The sequence below is a fragment of the Saccopteryx leptura genome, chromosome 1, assembly GCF_036850995.1.
Source record: "Saccopteryx leptura isolate mSacLep1 chromosome 1, mSacLep1_pri_phased_curated, whole genome shotgun sequence".
Classification (NCBI taxonomy): domain Eukaryota; kingdom Metazoa; phylum Chordata; class Mammalia; order Chiroptera; family Emballonuridae; genus Saccopteryx; species Saccopteryx leptura.
Genome location: NC_089503.1, coordinates 390,757,457 through 390,774,031, shown reverse-complemented (window position 1 = coordinate 390,774,031; position 16,575 = coordinate 390,757,457). Strand labels below are relative to the sequence as shown.

Here is a 16,575-nt window from a genome sequence, read left to right as displayed (position 1 = left end):
GTCCTCAGCATCCCAGGTCGACACTGTATCCACTGCGCCACCCCCTGGTCAGGTGCTCTGCAGGTCTTTCTATGTCTGAGATATTTTCTGCTCCTATTCCATTCTCCCCGCGGGCTCACCCTGCTCCTTCCCCACCAGACAGGCTCCCTGCCAGTCTGTCAGCCTCCGACCCCACGCCCGCCCACCTTCCAGGAGGAGAGGAGGGAAGGCAGGCAGGGCCGAGGGGCTGCTGGTCTACCGCCTTCCCCGACCCCTCTGTGCCGCCTGCGCCCATTCGGGGGCCGCGGTCACAGCCACACAGGGCGTCTGGCCGCTGCGGCTCCGCACACCCTGAGGTCCGGCTTCTCCTGGCGTCCCGGCTGTAATGTTGGTTTTCTAAGGAGCCTAGTTCAGGCGCTCCGTCATTTCACACCGAGAATCCCCTGTCCTCCGGCATCCCTGCCTCTGGTCTCCTCCCTCTGCTGGCCGCCTGGGTGTCCGTTACTCAGAAGGACATGCAAACTTCACATCCATCCCTCACCCCCTGGCCGGTCCGCAGACGCTCCCTGCGGTCAGAGCACACCGCGAGCGCCCGGCGTCCTGCGAGCAAACCGCGCGGTGCTCTGGCCCCGAGTCCGCCATCTGCACCGAAGGCCAGTTTGTAAACAGTGAAGCCCTGTGGTTTCTAAGGCAACCGCTGTTGTTCATGGCGGTTTCCTGCTGCAAAAGGAAAGATGGGGGAAACATCTAAGGGACTTTCTTGTAAACCTGCTCTCTTAAGTTACGGATACACAGGACAGTGTGGAAATCCCGATACATTGTTCACGAGCAAAACTGACCACACCGTGCTGCCGCCACCCAGACTCAGAGAAGCAGGTCACACGCAGGTCGTAGGGGCCTGTGACTGAGAGGCCACTTCCCTTCCCTCCCGCCCACCCGTGGGCACCCCCGGGGCACTCACCAGAGGCCCGAGGAACGGAGGAGGGGGCTCCTCTGGGGAAATGAAAAGCCAGCAGCCAGAAGTCCTGCTACAGAAGTGTCAAAACTGAGAGGAAAACCACCCTCCCGTCCCAGAGTCCTCTGAACACACAAACTACCGCAGCAAACCCGAGAGCAGAACACGGTCCCTGTAACATTCGCTCCAAGGTCAGCGTCTACTTAATTAACCCGGACCAGCCGCACGAGGAACTGGCAACAGCTGAAGTTCAATGCGAAGGCAAAACCGTATCCTGGGTTTACCAGAGTGCCGGGTGGCCCTCGGAAACGTTTCCTTAGAGGGGGCTGCATGCTGGTCTTCCTCCTCCCCCGTCCTGCTCCGGGTTCACAGCGGAGGCAGCCAGAGCTCCGGCACCCTCCCGGGCAGAAGGGCCAGGGCCACACCCCAGTGATGCTAGCATGTGGGCTGGAGAGAAGCTGGAACCCAGGACCCAGAAGAACATGAGACAGACCCTGGAGGACCGCCTCCACATACTTCAATATAAAGAAGACATTTCTACTTCTTTACGCCACTGCCCCCTTCAGCTACGACACACAGACCAACCTAACCCAACCGAGGGCGACCCCATGCCCTGCGCCTCCTCCTGCACCCACTTCTGCCCTCAGCACCCCTTTTCTTCACACTGTATCCTGCACACGAGGGGCTCCCCTCTCTCCCTGGTCACCCGACGGAGTCTGACACGGCTTTTCCTCCACAAAGTTAACAGCTCTCTTCCTAACAGGCCCTGCTCCTCTATCCCACGTTCCCGGGACACGTGAGCCCCTGCAGAACAAGGGGGAGGTGGGAAGACTCTCCCGTCAGCCACCAAGACTGACAATAAAGTTAGTGATTGAGATGACGTGGTGCTGGCACAAGAACAGATGTGGGCAGATGTGGATAAGTGTTGACAATTATGAGAACTGTGTCCTCAGGAAGACCCAGGTCCCTGTCAGAACTGTGGCTACAGGAACATTCTGGGGACGACTGTGCAGACTGGACTGATCTTGGGCTGAGAACTCCAGGGGACACAGTGGGAAGGTTTCATGAACTGGGGAGGGGGTGTGAGGGGAGACAGAGCAGGGGTGCACGAGACTGGAGATGAGCGTGCAGAAGTTTGTGGTCCTGGGAGGAGGCCAGCACACTGTCTACTTGCTCTGCCATCTTGACCAGAACCTTGATGTGGCACTTTTAAATAAGGTGGTCAGCGTGGGTCCCACTGAGGTGACAATTGAGCAGACTTGAGAAACTGAGCCATGCAGAAATTTGATGGAAAGACATTCCTGGATCACCCTCTGCACGTACCCAGGACTCTGCACGGGCAGGTGATAAAACCGCAGTGGGCACAGAGGTGGGCACACACGGGCAGACTTCTGCAGGATCACTGGGGCCCATGGTCTCTCCTTCCTGCCCTGGGTGTTAGAAGCCCTGGAGCTGGGGGTGGGGGCACTGCTGTGTGGAGGAAGACCAGGAGAGGAGGGAGGAAGTAAAGATGGGGAGTGGATGTGGGAAGCCCCCATTGTCTCTGCTGTCACTCTCCTGATTCCAGGGTTCCCCAGGTTGTGGTGACTGAATTGGACAATGTGGGCAGTCACACTGTGGGAGGCTGAGCATTGGTCTCACCACCTGCCAACAGCAGGCTGACCTGGCTGCGGGCAGGAAGCTGCTGACTGTGGACTCAGGACTGAGAGGGACGGAACTTGGGGGCATAGGCACATCAGTGATGGACAGAGCTTGGTCTCCAGATGCCATTCCACAATAAAAGGAACCAGGGGTCCTTAAAAAAAATAGCTGATTTTAGGGCTAAGACAGAAGAAAATACAAGATGAGCCTGGACCATCTTGCAATGCCAGGGAGGGGGTGTACCCCACATGTGCAGCATGTCAAGGGACGTCGGGGACACCCTGAAAGAGCTGCTGTGAGCACAGCGGGGACAGTGTGAGCACACGTGACACGGGTGAGAGCGTGTAACCCATTTACAAAGCAGGGACCCATGAGTGCATGCTCCTGTAAGTGATTGAGTCTTACAGGAGAGAATAGGGGGAAGTCTCTTAGATTTCCAAGTTCCACGTGAAGAGAATCCCCTTCCAGCAGGTGGAGCTTCATTCCTCCCCTTGAATGTGGGCTGGACTTGGTGACCTGCTTCCAAAATATAGACCATGGAAAGGGAAACAACCGACCTTTGAACAACACGGGTTTGAGCTGTGCCTGTCCACTTACACACGGCATTATTTTAATAAACACATACAGTGTTATAAATGTGTGTTCTCTCCTTATGATTTTATTACCAACATTTTCTTTACTCTAACTATTGTACAATTATAGTACATAACGCTATATGACATATAAACTATGTTATTGGTAAGGCGTCTGGTCTATTAGTAGTTAAGTTTTCGGCAAGTCAAAACTTATACACAGATTCTCTACTGAGCAGAGTGAATGGAGACCCTACCACCCATGTTGTTCAAAGATCAACTGTATTTACACGGAGAAACTTTGTAGGAATCACAGTAATCATGTGGAAAAGGTGATGTTAATATCACGCATCCCCTGACAAGATGTGATGAGGAAGACACTTGTCCTTATGGAATTCCTCCCCAAACCCACATCCCAACCTAATCAGGACAAAACATCAAACAAACCTACAGTGAGAGACATTCTGCTAATTATCTGCTCAGGATCCTTCAAATCTCTCAAGGTCATGAGAACGGGGAAAACTGTTCAGCAGATCAGAGGAGACTAAGGAGACACAACAACTTAATGCATTAAGGTTCCCAGATTTGATCCCTGAACAGAAAAAGAATGTTATTGGGAAAAGTGGTAACATTCAAATAAAGTCTGTAGCTCAGCTGACAGTGTGTTCAATGTTAAATCGCTGAGTTTCTTAGTCTCAGCATGACTCTGTTACATGTTAACATTAAGGGAAGCTGAGTGATTGGCACATGGAGCTCTGTTTTCTGCCTTTACAACTCCTGTGTAAATCAAACATTACTCAAAAATAATTTGCAAAAGTGAAATGAAATGGACAATCCAAATAGAGCCATATTTATATAAGAAATTGAATCACTGCCTGACCAGGTGGTGGCGCAGTGGATAGAGCGTCAGACTGGGACTTGGAGGACCAAAGTTCAAAACCCCGATGTCACTGGTTTGAGCGTGGGGTCATAGAAATGATCCCATGGTCACTGGCTTGAGCCCAAGGTCGCTGGCTTGAGCAAGGGATCACTCGCTCTGCTGTAGTCCCCTGATAAAGGCACATATGATAAGCAATGAATGAACAACTAAGGTGCTGCAATGAAGAATTGATGCTTCTCATCACTCCCCCTTCCTGTCTGTCTGTCCCTCTCTCTGACTCGGTCTCTGTCCAAAAATAAAAATAAAAAAAGAAAAAGAAAAGAAAGAAGGAAAGAAAGAAATTGAATCACTAATGAGTAACATTCCAAAACAGAAAGCACCAAGCCCCAATGGGGTCACTGGTGAATTCCACCAAATGATCAGGGGAGAAATTATACGAATTCTCCACAGTCTCCTTCAGAAGATGGGAGGGGAATACCTCCCAGTTTATTCTGTGAGGTCAGCATTGTCCTAATACCAACACCAGACACTCATTACAGGAAAACTACAGACTGACATCTGTCATCAACACAGGCAGAAACATCCTCAACAAAATATCAGCAAATCAAGCCCACAGTGTATACGGAGAACTGTCCATCACAGCCACGTGGGATCTATCCCAGGTGTGCAAGGCTAATTCAACATTTGAACAAGAATTAAGGCAGCAAGTACTTAGGGAAAGGGTGTTACATTTCTACACTTTGCAGTTAGAGTCTAAGTCCTAGTGACCACTGCTTCTAGCTGGAATTAGCAGCAGGTCCCAGAGCAGGGGTCAGGACGGGGCGAAGGACACGCGCCCTCCCCGGGGTCCTGCGCCCCCGCCGGGTCCCCTCGCTCCTCCCCGCAGAGGCCGTTCCCTCCCGACCCGCACTCACCCGCCCAGGTCGGGGTCAGGACCAGGGTCCCCGAGAGCTGCAGGAGGAGCATTGGGGACCCCATGACCCGAATTCTCACGGTCTGGGGAGACTCCGACTCAGGCGGGTCCGCGGAGACTTTATAACCAGGGACGGCGGTGACGCTGATTGGTTTCTCTAGAAACCGGACACCCAATGGGAGTGATCACTGAGGGCTCATCTTTGTATCCAGGAAGGAGGACCCGGCACAGGTTGACAGAAGCAGAAGTGAAACCCGGGGTGATGGGGACTCCCCAACACTAAACTTTCCCCGCCCAGACTCCGCTCTCGGACGGGGAACCTGAGAGCCAGGCCTGAGGACCCGGGACTGCGTCCTGACCCCTCCTCCTGTGCGGAGAGCTCTTTGTCACCCGGTCTCCCTGAGTCCTGGCCCAGGGGCTGTGAGGACACCAGGGAGAGACCCCCAGGCTGGACCCCGCCCCTTCCTCCTCTTCTCTTCTCGGAATCCCTCCCCCTGAAGTGGACTCCCTGCCTCCCACCCCTTATCTCTCCCCCTGGACTCTTCTAGTAGAAAACTCACCCCTGGGAACTTGATGTCAGAGAGTGAGCTCGCCCTGGGAACGGAGGTGGAGGGACAGGGGTTTCTCTTAACCCTGGAGGAGCTGTGTCTGAAAACACAGGATGGAGATTCTCAGAGACCCTTCGCGGACAGGACAGAGCAGGAGAGGTAGAACTCGTGGCCCACCCGGCTCCGAGCGCCCCTCCCAGATCATGGAACAAGGATTGTCAGTTGTCTGTGTCCTGGCTTACTGTCAGTGTCCTCCTAGCCATGACCGTGTCCAGCTCACGGGGACAGTGTCAGCCCCGCGGGAGTGGACAGAAGTAGATGAGGAAGGGACAGGCACATACCTGAGCTCATCTGGCCTGGCTTCAGACCACACATGAGGTTTCCCAGAGTGGGACCTTGGGAACCCCAGGACTCAGGACCAGGCTGGTCCCCGAGGTGGGGCACAGGCACCTGTCCTTGGTTCTGTGGCCAGTACCCAGAGATCGCTGTCCAAACACAGCCCCACACGTGTCCCCATGGCCTGCCCTCCCCATCACCGTCTTCCCTGGTGTCTCCTGCTGTCCTCTCTGCCTTCACCTCCTGATGCCACTCTCCTCTGTCTCCATTTCCCCGGGAGCCCCCTGTCCTTCCCGGACCTGATGCCCCAGGGCTCCTCCCTCAGATCCCAGGGTTAGAGACTCACTGGGCTGATTCCCAGGCGCAGGGATCTCCAGCACCAGCAGCGAAAGCAGACATAAGCGACAGGCACGTGGGTCCCCATCCAGAGAAGTGACAGCCCGGGTGCACTGCAGAACCCAGGATGTTTCTGAAGCTCTTTGTGGACCTGGGAACTGGCTGTTACCGCCTTAAAGGCCCCCCTCATGTCTGAGACCAGTCCCAGCTTCTCGATGGGAGGAAACACTAAGAAGCTGATCGTGGTCGCGGGGGTTGACCCCCCTCCCCCATGTGTGTTGCTCCGTGCGCGGGCTGGAATACCGGGGAGACCAGGGAGGCCCCGCTGAGCAGGAGAAAGGGGAGCGGGTCTTTGTCCTCAGCGCTATGACTTCCTTTTGTACCAAGGATCTGTTGTAAAAAAACAAAACAAAACATTTTTTATGTTAGAAATGTATGTTATTTCAACAGTCTTTTGTTAATTCTCCTTTTCATTTGCTATTTCATAGCCTGTGATGTTAAAATTTTAGTTTAAATATTAGGGGATATATAATAATTCAGTAATTGTTAATTGTTCAGTGTTAGGTCACAAAACCCAGAGTAACAAATATTACTATTGATTGGCTTAATAGAAGAATTCTTAACATAATAGGTAGAAAGGAGAACTCTAGAGACGTAATCCTGAACCTCCACCTGATTTCAGACCCTCCACAGTCTCCAACCACCTACCACCACAGATCAAATCTTTTCTTTCCTCGGTCTAATAGGCTTCTTTAAATACAGGATTCCCAATTTTGCTCTTTTAGTCAAGCCCCTCAGTGAGATCTTCTGAGCATGGCTTTTAAGGTCTATAATGACCAAAGAAGTAACAGAAAAGGCAAATAAGGCCCAAAAGAAGTCAGGAAATACCAACTTTTGGCTCCAGCATCCTCAGGGGTTCATCGCATTTCATCAAGGCCCCACTCCAGAGTGGAAAGAAAGGTCACTGAACTGAAGCCTGCCAAGCTTCCCGGCCCAACCAGTTGACACACCTGTGCTGTGGAAAGAGGGACATGAGAAGGTAGGCTGCCCCCTTGCTCCATGGAGGGAGGGTTCAGTCTCTTCTAGCCCTGCTCCAGCTACCTGTGACCTGACCTTGCCCAGCGTGCTGGGAATTGCCACTGAAGGCCCAAGGACATCGTTCAGGAGCCTAAGGTATTTCTTCCAAATAGCAGATAAGCTAATCTCATTTCTTGTAAACACAAGGGCCATCTACTATGCCTTGCTTGAATATTTAAGTTTTATTTATCCCTCAAAGATCTCTACTGTGGGTATTGACAGTCTGGTTTTATTGCTTTATGTTTAGTATCTCCTTTGTTCCTCTTATCTCAATGCCCCATGCCTATTATAGGCTGGGACCTGCTGCTAATTCCAGCTAGAAGCAGTGGTCACTAGGACTTCAACTCTAACTGCAAAGTGTAGAAATGTAACACCCTTTCCCTAAGTACTTGCAGGTTTTATAGGTTACTCAGCAAACTGGTCAAAGACAGTCCAAGAGGCACTTCTAGCATTACACCACCCAAGGACTGACTCCCACGTAGACGGGTCCACACACCATGATCCCGACCACCCCCACTACTGCCAAGGTAGAAGGCATACCCGCCTGGGTCCACCGCAGCCAGCTGAAGCTTGCAGTCCCAGCAGAGACACCTTTGTGGACAGCGAAGACTGACCTCTCCAACCCTTGTAAGCTGTTCCTGAGAAGGACAGCATGCCCTGCTTCAGCCACAAACCAGAAGTTAACTGGTCCACACATGGCTAAGCCTGAAGAAACTCGCTGTGGGGCTCCTTATAATTGAACTCTAGGAAGGGAGGGAAACTAAGGTAAAGGAAAGCCAAGTAAGTCATCTTAAGGTTTGTTGCATGTACTGCTATGAGTCATACAGAAAGGGGTGTAGGTCCCTTGGCTGAGAGAGAAGCTACAAGGTAAATGAAAATTATATATGTGCTCATAGCTACCACTATAGAATAACCTATGAATATTGGTCCTGTGTCCAATAGGCTACTTAGGAAAAGGACACCTCCAAAAAGCAATCTTTAAAAGAGGATCACTTATTACTAACTTAGTCCTCGCTGAAGGTTAAGGTTTTTAGGAATTAAGAATTCTGATTAGTTGGAAAGGAATTGTATGGTTTTAATGATATAAGGTGTAGAGGTACTTTTGAAAGGAAAAGGAAAAGGAAAAAGTAAGTTGTTGTGAAAGCTGGTTATATATGAATAGTAAAGAAAGTTCATAAAAGTTGAAGGTTTATGTAAGTTGCAGAAGGTTTGTGCAAGTTGTAAGAAGTTAGTACAGAGAAAAAAAATACAAGGCAGAAAGAAATTAGTATAAGAATTTATTCTCTTCATCCCCTTACGTTACTTACTGCTTACTTACTGCTCTTACCGGACCCCTCGTTTTGCTTATAGTAGGGGGGTCACCATTAGTCCGTATATTATCAACTGCCTCACGCAGTATGTACGAAAGAGAATTCAAGCCGTAAAGCTTGTAGTACTAAGGGCACACTATCAGTGTGCCAGCACATACTAGGGAGGACCCCTGGCCTAATTAGCTTATAGCTACAGCTAAAGTAGAAAATTCTCATGAACCCCAGCCTTATACCATTCTCCCCACTGATGAAGAATCAAGGGTTTGATTTATGCCCAAAAGAGATGGGGGAATGTTAGATTCAGGGAGTGCTGATATGCTGGGGCTGCCAAAAGTGTAACTATTGAAGGAACAGGGAGTGCTGATAGGGCCCCTGTGAGGCTGAGAACAAAGAGTTCAGATGAGTCAGACCCTTATCAGAAGTTTATGTTTGAAATTCTCCACTGAGCTATACCCCCCCCCTGTTGCTGCGCACGACCTCCCTAGCCAATAGCTAACAGCCACATCTGCTTCTGTATAATGCTTGCTCAGCCTAGATAGCCACCCTATAAAAAGGAGCCATTTTAGAATCTCGGGGCTGCAGTGCTCCCTTGCGTGGGTTGCCTGCAGTCCCTGCACAGGTTTGCAATAAAACTTATAAAATTCACTTTGTGTCTGCTGTGGCCTAACTCCTGGGATGTAACAGATTCTACCTCATATTACCCGGCTGGATCCTTTACCAAATGTCCCACCATCTTTCCTGAGGGCTCTGGTAATAAACATGTTGGCTGTACCCAGGCGATACAGAAATGAATTTCCACCCCGAAATTTTGCTCAACAAGTTGAATTATGTGCTGTTATTTCTGCTTTGCAGGATTTTCCCAATCCAGTTAACATTGTTAGTGATTTGCTTATGTAGTACAAGTCACAAGGATGATTGAAACAGCTTTGTTAAAACCTTCTTCACCACAACCTCTTAATAATCTTTATTTTCAATTACATCAAACTGTCTGACAACGCCACTTTCTTTTCTGTATCACTCATATTCGTTCACTTACTAATCTTCCAGGACCCTTAGCTGCAGGCAATGCTACAGCTGACCATGCCTGCACGTTGGACTCCATCCATTGAGAAAATGCACTCAGTAGATTGTCACGGGCCTGATAGTGTTTGCTACTTACTGGTTCCTATGGAACTGTGGTCAACTGGTCCCCTAGGGGGTATGCAGTTCGAGACTGTAGCAAAGATAATGAGACTTGCAATTCTTGGAAAACTTTATGATGGAATGTGTCTAATTAACACTGTGCGTGGCATTGCTGATGGTCTGCAAGCTCTTAATTCTATTTCTTGGATAAAACAATGAGGTACTGAATTATTGGGAGGTCTCATTAGGATATGTATTATTTTAATATGTTTTCTTTAGTCCTCAGATGCTCACAACAAACCCTCAGACAATCAACACAGAGAGAGGCTGCAAAAACTGCTAACACAGAAACACAAAAACAAAAAGGTGACATGTAAGAAAATGGCCAGAGATTAGGATGCTGCCCTGAGACCATCTCTGGTGTGGACTTGGAACATCAAGTCCTGTGGGGGCAGAACGCTGCTCTGACCAGCACTAGTATGACTGTTTATAGGAAGCAGCTGATCCCTGTAGCCACTTCCTGCACACCTGAAAAGATTAGTTCTGCACCTGGATCCATTCTAGGCTAATCTGACCCAGAACCTGCTAATTTACTTGATGAGCAAAGACACAAATAAGTTCGATGAGGCTGCAGAGATCTGGGCTCTCAGTCCTAGGGGCTTGCAGTTGCCTGTACCCATCTTTTCTGTATGTTGTGTCTTGTGTGTTCTTTCATTTTTTTTTCTTCTGAAGTGAGAAGAACGGAGGCAGAGACAGATGCCTGCATGTGCCTGACTGGGATCCACCCGGCATGTCGACCAGGGGGCGATGCTCTGCCATTCTGGGGCTTTGATCTTTTGCAACCAGAGCCATTCTAGTGCCTTAGGTGGCGGCCATGGAGCCATCCTCAGCGCCTGCACCAACTTTGCTCTAATGGAGCCTTGGCTGCAGGAGGGGAAGAGAGAGGCAGAGAGAAAGGATATGGGGAAGGGTGGAGAAGCAGACGGACGCTTCTCCTGTGTGCCCTGACTGGGAATAGAACCCAGGACCTCCACATGACAGGCTGATGCTCTACTGCTGAGCTAGCCAGCCAGGGCTTGTGTGGTTTTTCTTCAGTCCTGCAGCACCTTCCTTTCCTGTATACTGACTGACTCCTGAGCTGGTCTCAGCACTGAGCACCGACTGGGCACAGGCCAGACCACGCTTGGTTCTCACAGCCTCTCCTGTTCCTGCAACAGACTCAGCACAGCAAACACACAGGTTCTAGAAAGTTCTCAGTGCTTCCATTTATTTCCTCTCAAACTTTAGGATCTTCTCCAATTACCCCAACAACCCTCCATGGTAAGAAGTGAAAAAACTAATTCTCATCCAGAGTCTTATTTCAATAAGGGGGTAAGAAGCTGCAGCTCAGTGCTCCACGAAGTACAGACAGGGATGGGGAGGGCCCAGCCCCCCTCTGCTGGACAGGGAAGTGTGGGGAGGGGACGTGGTGGACAGGGGTGGGCCAGCCTCCCACCTCCTCACACTATGCTGATAGGAATGCAGACACGTTCAGATGCCCTTTGCAGAGAAAGAAGTGACACGTTCCTGAAGTCACAAATTGGGTTGGTGGGTGTGTGTGTGATGCATCTTTCGTCACTCACTCCCCGACAAGGCAGCTGTCTCACGCTGTAGAAGAAAATAATCACAAACAAACTCAGGTCAGTCATTGTAACTGATGACATTCTCAATACCTCCCCTCATGCTCAGAATGTCCCAGAGAAGCCCTATTACCCAGACCTGTCACCTCTGCCCCAACCCCTCCCCACATAAGGGTCTCACCTTTACAAACCCCGAGAGACACATCAGAGCTCTGGGCACTGGGCAGAGCCTGGGTCAGATTAGCCTAGAATGGATCCAGGTGCAGACACTACCTGGGGTAGAACAGAACAGAACTTGGTCAGAGCCCCCAGGACAGGAGACTAAAGTTGGAACTATGAGGGTTGAGGTCCCCCATGGCTTCCATTTCCATTATCAGAGGGTCACAGGGTCACCCTCTCTGTACTGACTGGCAGCCTGAGTGTAGCTCCCTCCTCTCTCAGCTGTGGGAAGAAAACATCCCATGAAAGACCAGGGAGGAGGCAGAGCCATGAGGTTCTAAAGGAAACCCTAGTTCTGGGCCCCAGAGAAGTTTCCAGAACTGTGACTGCAGACCCAGGGCAGGATCAGGGAACCTGAGGAAAGTACATGTGTGGGGACTGAAACAATCTCCCTTCAGGAAGTCCTCAGCAGGACCCTCTCTTCTGACCTGTAACTGCTGGGAACCAGGTCCCCATCTCCAGACTCATCAAGGTGATAAATCTGTCCCTCATGTTCACACATGCCTCACTAAAGAGTAGTGTTAGCAAACCTCCCCAGACCGGACAAGCACAATCGTGGGGACAGTACTTCCAATTAATTAAGTGGACACACTTCTTCCTGATCTTGAAACCCCCTGTGGGACAAGAAACTCAGACCCCACCCTTCCCTACCTGAGCGCCTCCTCCTCCACATCACAGCTCCCACCACAGCTCCAGTGACCACAGCTCCAAGGAGGACCAGGACAGCAATGGTGACCACAGTGGGGATGGTGGCCTGAGGAGGCTCTGGGAAGGGAAGGGAAGGTGAGGGCCCTGACCCCCAGGCCACAGCCCTGACCCTGCTGAAGTCCTCCAGAGGCCCCTGCTCCCTGAGAAGAGGCTCTGTGCCCACGTCCCCTCCTCACCCCATCTCAGGGTCAGGGGCTCAGGCAGCCCCTCGTGCTGCACATGGCACGTGTAGCTCTGCTCCTCTCCAGGGGGCACCACCACGGCCGCCCACTTCTGGAAGGTCCCGTCCCCTGCAGGCCTGGTCTCCACAAGCTCCATGTCCTGGGTCAGGTCCTGCCCGTCACGCTGCCAGGTCAGGGTGATCTCCGCAGGGTAGAAGCCCAGGGCCCAGCACCTCAGGGTGACCTCATGGTCAGAGATGGGGTGGTGGGTCACGTGTGCCTTTGGGGGGTCTGAGGAGAAGGGGGAGAAATCTCTGTAACTTTGCATCTGTCATGGGCCACTCCAGCAGCTCTCATGTGACCATTTTGAGTGGACAGGACAGCTGGGGGGGGGGGAGGGAGCACCCCCCCCCCATACCAGCCTGGACAGAGGCACCTGGGATGATCTCTTAGTCTTTGTAAAGTTCTAGAGTCAGAGTGACACACTCCAGGGTAGAAGGCAGGTCTCTGAGGGGAGAAAACACGTTTCTGGTTCCGACCTGCGTGGAGACTAAATTATTCAGAAAAGCCTGGTCAGACCTCAGACACACTGGGTGGGGGATAGAGAACAAGGCCTGAGGGAGAAAGTCCCCATGGGTCCCAGGGCCACTGCCAGGGTCAAGGGGAACCGCTGATGGGTTAGTTCAGGGTTGGTCTCCCCTCCATCCCAGAGAGACTGCACCTAATTGTCCCTGAGAGAAAGGGGAGTCGCTCTCTGGTCCAGGATCTGAAAACCCAGGGAACTCAAAGTCCGACCCAAAGGAGGGTGTTCTGACCCCGGTCCATTTCCTGTCTCCGTGTAGGAGCCGCAACCCGAGGGGAGAGGAGGGAGCCCCGCGGCCCTGGTACCTGCGCGCTGCAGCGTCTCCTTCCCCTTTTCCAGGTAAAGGCGAAGCCACTCCACGCACTCCCCCTGCAGGTAGCTACTCTCGTGCTCCACACAACCGGTCGCCTCCCACTTGCGCCGGGTGATCTGAGCCACGGCATCGGCCGCGGTCCAGGAGCGCAGGTCCTCGTTCAGGGCGATGTAGTCGGTACCGTCGTAGGCGAGCTGACTGTACCCGCGGAGGAAGCGCCCGTCCCGCCCCATTTCGCAGCCGAGCATCCCCTGGAGGGTGTGAGACCCTGACCCCGCCCCGCGGTCAGCCCCGCCCACTCGGCCCCGCCCACTCGGCCCCGCCCACTTGGCCCCGCCCCCGCCCCGCCCGCGGGGATTAAACCTAAACCGAAAACGAAACCCGGTCCAAGTCTCGCGGGCTTCTCCCGGGTGCGGTGGGAGGTCTTGTGGTCTCGGGTGGAGCTCGGACCCGGACACTCGGGCGACCCCGGCCCGTCCGTGGGGATGGGGTCGTGACTGGGACCCGCCCGCGTGGCTCACCGTCCTCGCTCTGGTTGTAGTAGCCGCGCAGGGTGTTCAAGCCCACTCGGAAAGTCTGTGCGTGGTCCTTGTACACCCGCGTGTTCCGGTCCCAATACTGCGGGTGCTCCTGCTCCACCCACGGCTGCTCCATCCACGGCGCCCGCGGCTCCGCCCTTGAGCTCGCGGAGTCGCTGTGGAACCGCACGAACTCCGTGTCGTCCACGTAGCCGACTTCGATGTACCGGGGCTCCCCGCGGCCGGGCCGGGACACGGCGGTGCGGAAATGTTTCAGGGAGTGGGGACCTGGGGACGGAGAGGGGCTGAGAACTGTGATCACCCGCCTTGTGTGGGACCCGAGCCCGGGACACGGAAAAGGGGCCAGAACAGAGCAGGGGTCAAGACCTGGGCAGAGGACCCGCCGGGTCCCCTCGCTGCTCCACGCAGAGGCCGCTCCCACCCGGCCCGCACTCACCCGCCCAGGTCCGGGTCAGGACCAGGGCCCCCGGGAGCATCAGGAGGAAAAATGGGGGTCCCATGACCAGAATTCTCAGAGTCTGGGGACAATCTGAGTCCAGCAGAGTCAGCGGAGGCATTATAACGGGGGACTTCCGAGACGCTGGTTGGCTTCTCTAAAAACTGGACACCCAATGGGAGTGATATCTGGGGACTCATCATGAGTATCCAGAAAGAGGGATCCGACACAGGTTGCCAGAGGGAGAAGTGACCCCTGGCAGATGTGGACTCCCAGACACTCACTGTCTCCTTCAGACTCCTCCCTGGGGCAAAGAACCCAAGAGCCAGGCCTTGGGACCTGGAACTGTGCCTTAACCCCACCTCCTGGGCAGAAAGTTTTTTATCACTGGGTCTCCCTGAGTCCTGACCAGGGGCTCTGTGAAAACACCAAGGAGAGACCCCCCCAGGCCGAGCCCCGCCCTTTACTCTTCTTCTCTTTCCAGAATCCCTACCCTTAAAATGGACTCCCTGCCTCCCACCCCTTATCTCTCCCCCTGGACTCTTCTAGAAGAAAACTCACCCCAGGAACTTTGATGTCAGAGAGTAACCTTGCCCTGGGAATGGAGGTGGAGTGACAGGGTTTCTCTTAACCCTGGAGGAGCTGTGTCTCAAAACACGGGATGGAGATCCTCAGAGACCAGTCTCCCTGTTGTCTGTGAACCCCAGTGGGGAGCACAGTCTTAGGAACCCTGAACATCAGGAAGCTGATCTGTAAAGAAGTGATTTTAGTCCCTTGTACAGAAATGTGTCTACCCAGCACTGCACTCAGACTCACAAAGCTCCTGAATTCTACTTCCCACACAGTGTGTCTGTGACTCGGGATTGCTACATTGTGAAATGATCTTCATTCTGTAGCCTTGAGTTTGTCTGTGAGTCCCCACGTCCTCAATACAGAGAAGCCCAGGGAAGCCGTGTGTCACTGTGCACTTCAACAGGAGCATGTACATCCTCGAAGTTACAAGTGCTCAATGCGTCATCCAAATGATGGAGAGAGGGAAAAAAGGCTGGTTGGAGGCGTCCCAGACCCAGGACAGAGTAAGGAAAGTTCAGAGAGGGTGTCAGGGAGCCTGGAGCCTAAGTCAGCATTCAGAGGGGCAATGGTCCTGCCTCAGTTTCCCTGTTGTTCTCAATCTTTGACGGTAAGGAACCTGTGAGAAGCGAGGTCCCAGAGCAAACAGGGCAGCAGATTTGAGAGCACAGCAGCGAGGCCATCGGTCAGTTATGCTCCCTCAGGCTGAGGTCTGGGTGTGCATTCTCACACTGCCACGTGACGTAGAGGAGTAAAAAATGAGGAGAAAAAAGTGAATAACTCCTGGACCAGCACCTTTACGTAGACGAGAAGGGATGAGGCCTCGAGCACCAGCACAGGGACGGCTCTGGCTGGGAGTGTGGACAGCTCACCTGTGGTGACGTCTCCAAGTAGACGGTGTTGGAAATCCGTAACAATAGTCTTTTTTTTTTTTTTTTTTTGATAGAGACAGAGAGAGAGAGAGAGATCAATAGGGACAGAGAGACAGGAAGGGAGAGAGATGAGAAGCATCAAGTTTTTCTTGCGGCACTTTAGTTGTTCATTGATTGCTTTCTCATATGTGCTTTGACCAGGGGGCTACAGCAGACCGAGTAACCCCTTTCTCAAGCCAGCAACCTTGGGTCCAAGCTGCTGAGCTTTGCTTAAGCTAGATGAATCCGTGCTCAAGCTGGTGACTTTAGGTTCTCAAAACTGGGTCCTCTGTGTCCCAGTCTGATGCTCTATCCACTGCAGGACCACCTGGTCAGGCACAATCGTCTTCTAATGTGTCCAGTTTCCTCTGTGAAGCAGGAAACAAGGTCACTGGCAGTGATGAGATGGGGAAGGAGGGTGGGTGTTTGAGCAGAGGATGGGGGAGACTGAGGGAGCTGTGCAGGGACAGGATGATTGTGGGCAGCAGTGTGGACTCCCCTGTGGTCTGGGTCATAACGTTAATGTGACAGTGTCCACGTGTCTGTGTTGTCTCCAGCCTCCTGTAGCTGCACGGGGCAGGTGCAGGGAAGGCAGAGGTAGAATTTCCTGGCTGTGTAGTTTTCCAAGCAAGGGTGACAAGGCAAGGGAGATCAAGGGAGGGATTGAAATGCTGTCTCATGGAATTGAAGATGAGTGAGGAGGGAGGAGAGGACATCGAGGGGTGAGGGACGGTGACTAGATGGTAGGATAATAACCTGGGATCCCAGTGGGCACAAAGGATTGTGGGAGGTGATGTAGCACACGGTGATCTCGGGCCTGGGAAACAGGCACATTTGTGATGAATGA

General features: G+C 52.6%; 1 protein-coding gene and 1 long non-coding RNA gene across 2 annotated transcripts in view; one reads left to right on the top strand and one right to left on the bottom strand.

Moving 5' to 3' along the window:
* Window positions 1–5,108, bottom strand: part of LOC136387816 (patr class I histocompatibility antigen, A-126 alpha chain-like) — a 60,779-nt gene extending 55,671 nt beyond the window's left edge. The window contains exon 1 of the mRNA XM_066359888.1: window positions 4,942–5,108. Coding sequence (XP_066215985.1) covers window positions 4,942–5,005 — 64 coding nt within the window. The 5' untranslated portion in view covers window positions 5,006–5,108. The remainder of the gene's footprint in view (window positions 1–4,941) is intronic.
* LOC136387819 (uncharacterized) overlaps window positions 1–16,575 on the top strand; it is a 253,253-nt gene that overhangs the window by 137,950 nt on the left and 98,728 nt on the right. The gene's annotated exons all lie outside the window — the stretch shown is intronic.